This window comes from Lepidochelys kempii, chromosome 18 (assembly GCF_965140285.1).
Source record: "Lepidochelys kempii isolate rLepKem1 chromosome 18, rLepKem1.hap1, whole genome shotgun sequence".
NCBI lineage: Eukaryota > Metazoa > Chordata > Testudines > Cheloniidae > Lepidochelys > Lepidochelys kempii.
Window position 1 is genome coordinate 7,691,881 of NC_136397.1, and position 11,465 is coordinate 7,703,345.

General features: G+C 54.4%; 1 protein-coding gene across 3 annotated transcripts in view; it reads right to left on the minus strand.

Moving 5' to 3' along the window:
• Positions 1-11,465, minus strand: part of MFAP2 (microfibril associated protein 2) — a 31,304-nt gene that overhangs the window by 10,309 nt on the left and 9,530 nt on the right. For all 3 annotated transcript variants that reach the window (XM_073316706.1, XM_073316704.1, XM_073316705.1), the window contains exon 2: positions 7,851-7,957. In XM_073316706.1, coding sequence (XP_073172807.1) covers positions 7,851-7,887 — 37 coding nt within the window. In that variant the 5' untranslated portion in view covers positions 7,888-7,957. The remainder of the gene's footprint in view (positions 1-7,850; positions 7,958-11,465) is intronic.

Sequence of the window (11,465 nt, forward strand, 5' to 3'; positions counted from 1 at the left end):
CAATTGTAGGGTGAGTCATGCTACACAGAGACAGCACAAATGAGGGCCACAATCTCAGAGAGCACGAACAGTGCTAGGTCCCAAAATCAGCAAATGAATGATCTCAAGTGTGGGGCAGGCCTGCAAACTGAGGGAGTCCGTCTGCTCCTGATCCTTGTCCCTCATCCTTTCCTACACCGACAGCAAGGTCTGGTGCCTGGAACTGGCTGGCTGGCAGCTTGGTAAATCTGTCTTATCAAGCACAAGTTCAGGGAGTGTATTAAAAATGGGCGTCCCCGCCGAGGTGCACAGACAGACAATCACCTGACTGACAGCCCAACGGATTTACGTGTGGCTGGATCCAAGTTAAAACCACCCTGGGGTCCAATCTGGGCTGAGCTACCGACAATGCCGGACGCAGAGCAAAGTGGACATTTAAGGCCCTCTCCTCTGGATGTGCAGAGCACGTGTCACACCCACGGCCCCCTGAGTGCCGATGGGGTACCCACGTCCAGATGGAAACATACCCCCAACCCTGCTGTGCTTATGGGACGCGTGCACGCTAGCCTCTTCAGCCATTGCATTCAAATGCAGCTAGGAAAGCCGATGCACTGGAAGTCGAGGGCTTTGCAAATGACGCAGGAAACTGAGACAAGTCTCCCTCCGTCTGGAAGTCATTGAGTGAACAAGAGCTCCTCCACTCCTCCACAAAGCAGCAGATGGCAGAGGAGGAAGGGGAAGAGCTGGCTTAGGCCCAGAAAGAACAACAGCCTAACATGACTCAAGACCAGGTAAAAACCCCAACCCTTGCAAGAAGCTGTAAGAGCCGAATCACTGCTCAGTACCCATTGTTTTTCCCTGTCCATCTTCAGGCCCCTCAGTGGGGTTGGAAAACGCACTTCCCCTCGGGACGCACATGGAAGTCTGGAAATTCCCACAGGGTCTCTCCTCCCTGCCACACACACTTCATGTATAAAACAAACACAGGCCGAACGTCCAGTGGAGATCACTACCCACTGCCCCTTCCCTATCTGCACCGCTGAAAAAATACACCCAACTAGTCCCGCCCCTTCTGACTGAGGACCCGCCCCCTCGCCCACCAGAGCCCCGAGCCCACCCCTTCCCACCCGCCAAACCACCTCAACCCCCAGGCCGCCTTCCAGCCCCTGAGCGCCAGCCCGACTCCCGAAGCAACCGACTAGCTGAACCCCAGCCCAAGCTGAGCCCCTGCCGGCCTATGAAATCTGCCGCCGTACTCACCTGGCTGCCACCCTTCTGAACCCCAACCCTACGCTGCTAGCCACAGCTGCCACTGGTCATCTGAGTCAAACTTCAGCCTTCTCGAAATCAGCCATTTTGGGGAAGTCTCTCCCCCGCCAACCCTCGATCGTAGGCACAGCTCTGCCAGTGGAGCGAGAGCCCAAGTGTAGACAGGCCTCAGGGACCACAGGTATTTTATAGACCTGCCAAGTTCAGATGACACGATGGTGAAAATGCCCGAGCGCCGTCTACACTCGTGCTCCTGCTGGCACGGGGGAGATGTCCCAAGAAGCTTTGCCGGAAAAAGCACACACTAGAGCTGGTCAAAACAATTTTGTCGAAAGATTCCTAGGGCATGTACGGTTCTGACGAAACTTTCACGGAGATTTTGCCGGTCCAGGATGGAATTTCTGGTCTCAACCAGAGAGAGAAAGATGCAGCCGAGCCAATGGCGTGGAAGAGGACTCACCTGGGATATGACTCCCTCAAAAGTTGTCATGGGATGGTAAAACTGGTTGCTCTCTAGCTCCCATGTACACACAGTCTTAAAGTGACACCGCGTTAAAAAGCACGTTCTTTCACAAACGCGACTCTTCACATTTGGCGCATATTTCTCACTGTTAACGCCACTTTGCTTCTTTCAGTTCCACTCAAGGATCAGATAGGCTGGCTGGTTTCACTTGCTGGATCTCATGTAATAGCAGGAGGCTGCAACATTAGGGCTGCAAATGCTGCTAGGGACTGGGGTCCCTCCCAGCCCAAAACGTAATGACGCAATCAGAATATTTGAAGAAATTCAGAGAAATGTTTCTAGTGACCTTTGATTTTGCAGAAGGTTTGAACAGCAACTCTGTGCACTGAGAGCAATCCACAAGCATACAGGGGGACTCAGGGAATCTGCGTTCTATCCCTGACTCTACCAGGGCTGGGTGAGCACGTCATGTCCCCACTCTGTGCCTCTGTTTCCCCAGCTGTAAAGTGATGGTAACACTCCTGGCCTCCCTTGTAAAACACTTTGAGAGCTACTGATGGAAAGCGCCAGATATGCGCCAGGGTTCATTATTAACACATTTTAAAACCGTGGTGTAGGCAAGACGAGATGTGCAAGCTGGTTCATCGAATCATAGAAATGTACGGCTGGATGAGGTCACCAAGTTCAGCCCCCTGTGCTGAGGCAGGATCAAGTAAACCCAGATCATCCCTGGCAGGTGTTTGTCCAACCTGTTCTTAGAAACCTCCAGCAACTCTGCAGCCTCCCTAGGTAACCTCTTCCAGTGCCTATCTGTCCTTATAAGTTGGAAAGCTTTTCCACAGCAGGGGAGCCCTGACTACACTAGGGTTTAAAGCCATGTTTGCTAAAAGGTTTTAGTTCATATGTTTAAACCGCCTTTCCCCTCTCCAACACACCTCTATCCTAGTCTAGACATACTGTCTGTACATGACAGATTCTTCCTGAGAGCAGAGATTGTGCCTTTGTTGCTTGGACAGCACTTATGCATCGGATTTAACTGCTGAGACGTTTTGCACGTTTAATGATTCACAGCTGTTATTTGTTGTCAACAGCAAATTCAGGTCTACAGAAGCCTGAGGACACAGCTGTAGTGTTGCCAGCTCTTGTGATACTGGATTTAAAAGTCCCCAGCTCCTGGAGTCATGTGAATGTACGAGAATCTCAACTTTCATTTAAAAAAAAGTTTCTAGCATTCATGAGTATGGAGAAAAGCTTGCAAATACCAGCCAAGTGCATCCAAAAGGCTCACAAACCAGAAGGGAAGGGAAGGGAAAAAACACCCCCAACATATATTTTCTTAAATCTCACAATTTTAAAGCAAATCTCATGATTTTGGGGGCTGGACTCGTGATTTTTTTAACGCTTGGGATTGGGGATACTGAAGCTATGCTCTGCATTGTAGAAGCTGCTTCTAGCACAGAGCGGGGGCTGGCGTTGGTACCAGTATTCCCTTGCACAACAGACATGCTCATCACCACTGTCCTTGATCAATACTCTAAGAGATGAGCCATATTCATAGTAAATAGACCTAATGGCCTGTGATGGGATGTTAGATGGGGTGGCATCTGAGTTACCTAGGAAAGAATTTTCTGTAGTATCTGGCAGGTGAATCTTGCCCATATGCTCAGGGTTTAGCTGATCGCCATATTTGGGGTCGGGAAGGAATTTTCCTCCAGGGCAGATTGGAAGAGGCCCTGGAGGTTTTTCGCCTTCCTCTGTAGCATGGGGCACGGGTCACTTGCTGGAGGATTCTCTGCTCCTTGAAGTCTTTAAACCACGATTTGAGGACTTTAATAGCTCAGACATAGGTGAGAGGTTTTTCGCAGGAGTGGGTGGGTGAGTGAGATTCTGTGGCCTGCATTGTGCAGGAGGTCGGTCTAGCTGATCATAATGGTCCCTTCTGACCTTAGTATCTATGAATCTATGAATCAGACACTTCTGAAAGATGGGTCTTTGCAAGGGGTCGGACTCCATGAATGCCTAAGGCACCCCTGCCCTAGTCAGCCTAGGATTTATCTAAAACTCACAAAGGGAATCTGCTCTCTACTGGTTAAAACCTTACACGGAGAAGAGTCTAGACTCAGCTGTACCCAGAAACTCATTCTCACCCGAGAGGCCAGTTTTCCATCTTTCAGCTGTAGTAGCCCACAGACTATCACGTGAGCTCTGTCACCTCCTGGGACAAGGTGAGGAGGAGTATTAGAGGTTAACTATAGACTGTATTTGGGAATGACTCACGGTTAACAACAGGTGTGCAACACAAGAGCCCCCCCTCCCATTTCTCCCAGACTCCTTAACTGGGGTCAAGAGTGAGTTGGTCATTAGTGTAGACAGGAGCAAACTGGTTTCAACCCCATCTGGGGAGATGGGTAGGGGGCTTGTGCATGAAATCACCTGTCACCCCTGGCTAATGTAGCCAGGGTCTGACTATTTGATTCATCCCACGCAACTCCTCTCACCCCGGGACGGCGTTCCAGGATCAGTCCATGGAAATGTTGCCAGGAACACATCGTTTTATAAACAACAAAAATTAAATGAACGGGAAGAGCTTGTGGAAAATCATTAAGAAGTGGGGGCAAATTCAGCCCTGGTGGAAGCAGCTGTTGCTGCACTGAAGTCAATGGATTTGCACTGGGTCTAGTTTGGACTTTAGTCTCAAAGTTTTCCTCACATCCACATAAGCCATCAAAACCACGCGACCTGAAATGTGTTTTCAAGGCCCAATCTTGAGATTCATCACAGGGTCTGAGACCTTTCATAGTGGAGACAGGAGCCCACAGAAATCAGTGAACAAGCTAGTGAAAGGCACGTGCCCGAGGGTACGTCTACACTGTAAAGAAAAACCCAGGGCACCGAGTCTCGGAGCCTGGGTCAATTGATTCAAGTACATGGGGCTCAGAGGATGCGGGGCTAAAAATAGCAGTGTAGATATTCAGGCTCGGGCTGGAGCCTGGGCTCTGAAACTGGGCGAGGGGGGAGGGTCTCAAAGCTGGGGCTCCAGCCCGAATGAGAATGTCTACACGGCTAGTCTAGAGCTAGGCTATGAGACTTGCTGCCACGGGTTTTTCCTCTGCAGTGGAGACTTACCCTGAGAGAAAGGACGGCCCTGTGCTTATGGCACTGGATGGAGATGCAGGAGACTGGGGTTCATTTCCAAGCTCTGTCATAGGTCTTGTGTGCGACACTGAGCAAACCATGATCTTTCCATGCCTCAGTTTCCCCGATCTGTAGAATGAGGGTAGCAAAACTTCCTTTTTTCTGAGCTAGTTGGATTGCAAGCTCCAGAGGCATGAACTGCCTTACTGAGTGTCTGTGCAGCTCCTAATGCAACGGGGCCCTGATTTCAGGGCGCTCCTGTCATATAACCACCACCCACCTCCCCGCTCTTCAGTGGCTCTGGGACACCTGCTGTGTCTGCAAATTCTTCCCCTTCCCCATTTTCAAGGTGACACTGTCAACCCTCCCCCCTCTGGAGAGCACAGAGCATCTCGGTCCCAGAGGGGTCCCTCAGAGGAACGCCGGCCATGGAGCCACCCCCTGGCTGCCAGCTGGAGCCGACTGCAGAAACTCCAGCAGTGCAAGGCGGTTTGCAAGGAGGATCCCAAACAGGGCAGGCTGAAGAGAGACAGAGGGAAATCCCCAGCACAGTCCAATTACTCTGAACAAGGGCACAGAGGCGCCTCAGCTCAGTTAGCCCCCGACCCACCTCGGCGTTGGTGGTTATGTCCCACTCTCGGTTTCCTCAACAAAGTTCTCTCCTGGCTCCATCTCCTCCTAGATTGTCTGCCCACCCGCTCACACCCCTCCCACCTCTACCTGCCTGGCCCGGGTTCCTGCCACCAGTTCTGTATTGCGGGATGTGTGGCAGGATGGGCCAGCTCTGAGCAGCACCTTCTCCCTCCCTCCCCACCTGACAGTGGCCATCAGGCAGCCGGGCAAAGATGGGTTGGCTCCTTCTCCCCACCGGCGTTGCCTCTGCGTGGGCTGGTTGGGCCTGCCCTCAGGGGTACCAGCTGGGCGTGGCATGGCAGCAGGCAGCCTGATGACAATCTCAGGGGAGCGCCCGGAGTTGGAGGGGAAGACCCATCTCCGACTGCTTGACCAAGGCACAGCCCAAGCGCCCGGCTGCCGCATGGTTCTTATGCCACCTGCTACGGGCCTGCTCTGCACATCAGGTCTCCACCTGCTAGGTGCTGAGCACCCTCTCCCCTGTGGCTGTTGAATGGCGGGTGCGCGGGGTGCTCAGTGCCTTGTTGGATTGGGTCCTAATTGCACAATTGCTGCGTTGTGAGTAGCTGGGCCTGGGGCATCCTGCGGGTTCATCAGCCTTCCACTGAGATCTCTTGTTGCAACCCTTGTCACGTAAGGAAAGCTCTAACAGATGGAACCACATGGGTCACCAGCTGTTCTATGCACTGCCTGGTCCCTTCCCCTACCCCCCACACCCCTCACCTCTCCTCTAGTCTTTTGCTCCCCACTCCCTGTCCAGCGCCAATGCACATATGCTCTGGTCTCTCTCGGCCCCGTCTGGGAACGTTTCCCACGTTTGTTACCCTCTGTGCAGGCGCTGGTCGAAAAGGGACCCTGGTGGCTCTGGTAGCACCACTGACTGGGCCATTAAAAGTCCAGTTGGCTCTCGAGAAGCTGCCGGCATGTCCCTCTGGGTCCTAGCTGCATGGATGGCCATGGGGGCTCCGTGCACTGCCCCTGCCCCAAGCACCGGCTCTGCAGCTCTCATTGGCCAGGAATCACAGCCAATGGGAGCTGCGGGGGCAGCATCTGCGGGTGAGGGCAGTGTGCAGAGCCCCCGGGGCCACTTAGGAGGCAGAGGGACATGTCACCGCTTCCGGGAGCCACCTAAGGTAAGCGCTGCCCAGAGCCTGCACCTCAAACCCCCTCCTGGAGCCCACACCCCGTACCCCCTCCCACACCCCAACCCCTTGCTCCAGCCCAGAGCCCCCTCCTGCACTCCAAACCCCTTGGCCTCAGCCTGGTGAAAATAAATGAGTGAGCGAGACTGGGGGAGAGCAAGTGATGGAAGGAGGGGGGAAGGAGTTAGTGGGGGCGGGGCATTGGAGAAGGGGCGAGGCCTTAGGGAAGGGGTGGGGCACAGTTATTCGGTTTTCTGCAAATAGAAAGTTGGCAACCCTAACTAGGACCAGCAGCCTCTTCGCTGCCCAGGCTGGAGACATGCAGTCTAACCTCACAGAGCCACCGCCATCCTCCTGCCCTGCTCCGGGGACAGACACCCTACAGCCTCGTTAATTATCCACATAAACCAACAATCAACAGTGATGCCATCTCCCTGGCGCCCCCCCATTCCTCCACACGCCAACAGGGAGAAGTGCATAAAATGTCATTAATGATGCAATAATCTGCTGTTACATAGGCCCTTGTGTCCCTGGATCTCAAAGCAGCGGCCAGCCCCCCAGCACTGCCGGAGGGTAGGGAAGGGATGTCGTCACATTTCACAGGTGAGGAAACCGAGGCCCAGAGAGTCTAAGTGACAAACAGGGAATCTGCGACAGAGAAGGGAATTGAACCCAGGCCCATTAAGGCCAAACCACTGCTGTAGCCACTAGGCGGTCCTGTCCTCGGTTCCCTTTTTTTCTATTCACTCCTGAAGCCCTGTGGATGGAGACTGCTTCGCCCCTTCCTCTGGACCCTCCCCCTGCTCTTGACTTTCTACCTTCTGCCACATTGCCCCATAGAGTTCAAACTCCCTCTCCCCTTCAAATCGCTTCGGATCACTCCTCCCCCTCCATGCCCCTCTTCCGGGAGGCCGAGCAGTGACTGCCAGTCCCGGGAGAGGCATTTGAGTCCGAGCTTCAGGAGATGAAAACTCTGCCACACTTGGAGAGCCGGTCGGTCAGTGCATCGTACACCTGAATGGTGTGATTCTTCTGCTTAGATCAGAGGCTCTGTGGGAGAGGGACTGTGCCTCCCCCCACCCTCTGGGTTTGGTCCATCACTGACCAGGTGGGTGGATCTCTCACAGTGACTCTACCAGGTGCACCAGGTCACTTTTCTCCAAGGTACATGCATGCCATGCTGGCCTGCCCATGCCAGCGGGCTCGGGGCTGGGATGCCTTGCACTCACCTGGCAGACACAGCAGGATGAGACAGACTGCTCTCATGGTCACGGGGGGCAGCGGGGAGAAGCGGAGCAGTGCAGTGCAGGAGGTAGCTGGAGGAGCTTTGGGAAGTCTGGAAAAGAAGATGGGAGAAGGGATTAGCAGGAGGCTTTGGACGTCGTCCCAACCATGTCATTACAGGGACAATCCCTAGGTGTCTCCTAGGGATACTGCCGAGATACCAAAGGGGCATTCTACACCCTCCTCTTCTTGATGCTTCGTCGTCGTCTCCCAGGCCAATGGGGGTGGAATTACTGTGGGCCGCTGGCTGGACAAGTCTGACCCATTAACGGCTCCTGCACATCTAACTCTAAGCTCTCCTCCAAAGAAACACTGAGAATTAACACTTCCGAACTCCTGCCATTTCTGTGCCATCTCCCAGCCACGGGTTTCAAAGCTACTTGACAAAACATTAATGAAGCCTGAACTGCACCCCCCACTTTGAGGATCATCCTCCCATCACAGACAGAGGCACTGAGGCTTGGAGAATTTAAGTGACTTAACTAAGGCCCCACAGTATGTCAGTGGCAGAAAAGAGACTGGACCCCGTGCCCTGACTCCCCCGCCCCTTAACCACAAGACCATCCCTTCCTCCCCATCAGGAAACCATCTGCAGCCCCTCCATGTGCATGCTCCCTGCCAAGACCAGCCTGTTTTTTAAAGGCGTGTTCCATGCTGTCTACTATAATGGGCCCAAGCCCCCAGATGCTGGTGAATCGCTGGAACATGCAGCATTCCTTCCCTTCCTGATGGAAGCAGAGCGTGGCCTCTGTGCACATGGCAGAAAGCCTCGTTGGAAAGCTCTTCTCCAAGCTCTAACAAGAGAGGTCCAGCGCCGATAGAATTGCACTGACTACCGTTCTACCAGGAGCATGCCCAGTGCCTGTTGCTAGATCTATAGGGCACCGGGCTGGGAGCCGGAAGAGACAGGTTCGGCTTCCAGCTCTGATGCAGATGTATGACCTCGGACAACTGCCATGCCTCAGTTTCCCCATCAGCAAAGTGAGGATAATGTTACCGACCTTCCTTTGTAAAGCATTAAAGATCAGGTGCACCGTAAGAGCGAACTGACGATATTTCACCATTTCTTTTTCAGAAGGATTGTCGGGGAACATGACGAATTTCATTGCTCTGAGACAACACAGCAGACAGCATCTAACCCTGACCAGCCAGTGCACCTTAATTCTGGTTTCCGTCGCACCATCTGCTAGCAGGCTGGGACCCTGCCCCCGCACAAACGCACACTTCTACCACCGCACCTTTCCTCATCCCTCCCAACATTTCCAATGGCTAAAGCACCCCGCCCCGCCACTCAGGTTCGGCCTTTCTGCCCTGCTGCAGATGGAGACAGAGGGTTGGACGGGCCAAACCGGAGTGGCACTGCGATCCTCTGCACTAGGTCTGTATACCTCTCGGTTTGGGGGCCCTTCAACCAGGACAGGGGTTTTAGTGGGGGTCAAAGCAGGGCAGGCCCATGAAACCCAGGCCTAGGGTTGCCAACTGTCTAATCATACAAACCCAAACACCCTTGGCATGCCCCTGCCCCACCCCTCCCCCTCCTCTGAGGCCCCGCCCCTTCTCCTAGGCCCCGCCCCACTCACTCCATTCCCCCCTCCCTCCATCGCTTGCTCTCCCCCACCCTCACTGGGATGGAGCAGGGGGTTGGGGGGGGGCGCAGCCTCTGGGCTGGGCCGAGGGGTTTTCAGTGTGGGAGGGGGCTCTGGGCTGAGCCTGGGGCAGGGGGTTGGGGTGCAGGAAGGGGTGCAAACTCTGGGAGGGAGTTTGGGTGCAGGACGAGTTGAGGGCTGTGGGCTCCAGGTGACGCTTACCTCAGGCGGGTCCCAGGAAGCGGCCAGCATGTCCCTCCGGCTCCTAGAGGGAGGGGCGGCCATGGGTGCTCGGCACGCTGTCCCCGCCTGCAGGTGCCGCCCCCTGCAGCTCCTGGCCAATGGAGAGCTTCCGGGAGCTGCGTGGAGCCAGGGGGAGGGAGCCTGCAGTCGGGGGCAGCGTGCAGAGCCCCGCTGCACTGCCAGACTTTTAGCAGCCTCAAATCTCCCAGTTTGGCTTCAGTATCCTCTGCGAGATGGGCCTGATTCCGGGAGACTCCTGGTGAAACCGGGAGGGTTGGCAACTCTACCTTACCCAGTCCTGGGTCCTATGCGTATTTCTGCCACTGCCCCACACTCTTGTCTTGCAACATCCCATAGTAATCCAGTTCCAAGCTCCCCATCCAACAAAGCACTCAGCCCTGGCCTGCAAAACCCTTGCTTCTCCTACACTGAGCCTCAAGAACAGAGCAATGCTGTATCCAAAGGGTGCCAAGAAGTGATGCTGCCAAACTCCTTGCACAAGTGACCAGGGCTGGATTTGAACCCGAGCTCCCCAACAAGAAACAGGCAATGCCATCGGCCACTTTCCTTGGAGCTCTCAACAGCCTGTGCACACTGGTAACCCCAGTGCAGAAGGCAGGCTGTTCCCAATTAAAATCCACACAGTCCGCCTCTTTCCACTGGGGTGATGGAAGTTTCTGGAGGGCAAGCCCAGCCCGGCTAAGTGAGAACACATGCTGGGCTCATTTTCCAAAGGTCACTTGACATAAGCACGTACTCTCCTTGTTCTTACTGTATCCACACAGGGTGAACAGCTGGCTGACACCGAGCCAAGTGGCTGGCGGATCTTAACATCTCCCCAAGCATGTCCTGATGGTGGGAGGTGAGCGAGAGCATCCTTCTTCCCAAAACAAGATGCCTATCTGAGTCACAGCGCTCTGGGGGGAGCAGGCTAATCATCTCCTGGCAATAGCCCATCACAGATGCTGGATTGCAGAGAGGAGGATCTGTGATCTCTGATACCGTTTGTTGTGCGCAGCATCAGAGTCACCAGCTCATCCTCACCTCAGCGCAGGATTTGGGGGGGAATCTCAGTCCAGCTCCTAGCGGGACTGGTGTCTATATCCCAAAGCCACCACTGTGGAGACAGGCACTTACTTCTCCAGCAAGGTGAAGGACCATTTTTGACTGAATTCTCCTCCGGCCCCTAGGGAGGGTCCCTCTGGGGATGGATGGAGGCACGCTGGGAGAGCAGGGAGGGAAGGGCAGCAACCTGGAGAATGCCTGTACTGTCGCCAACGTGTGATCTCTATCCTGCGGCTAAACAGAGGCCTTCAGTGCTGTCAATCCAGCACCGTTCACTTCCTGCTACTCCTAACAGGCCCCAGCTAAGATCAGAGTCCCATTATGCTAGGGGTAGTACATACACCCTGCAAGAGCGAGTCCTTGCCTAGTGAACTTTGCATCCAAGCCAGAAAGGGTAGGAGAATTATGATCTCCATGGTGGAGACGGGGCGCTGAAGCACAGAGAGATGAGGTGACTTACCCAAGGCCACACAGGGAGGCACTGGACCCAGATCTCCCGAGTCCCAATCCAGTGCATTATCTTCCAGCCTTTCACACCGCCTCCCCCTCCCCCCACATTCACGTGAATCTGAAAGTCTTCCAATGTCTCAATAGAGAAATGGCTTTCAATCCAAGCCAACACAGGCGAACTTGCTCCATCTTCCTCCTCCGCATCCCTGGGGGACG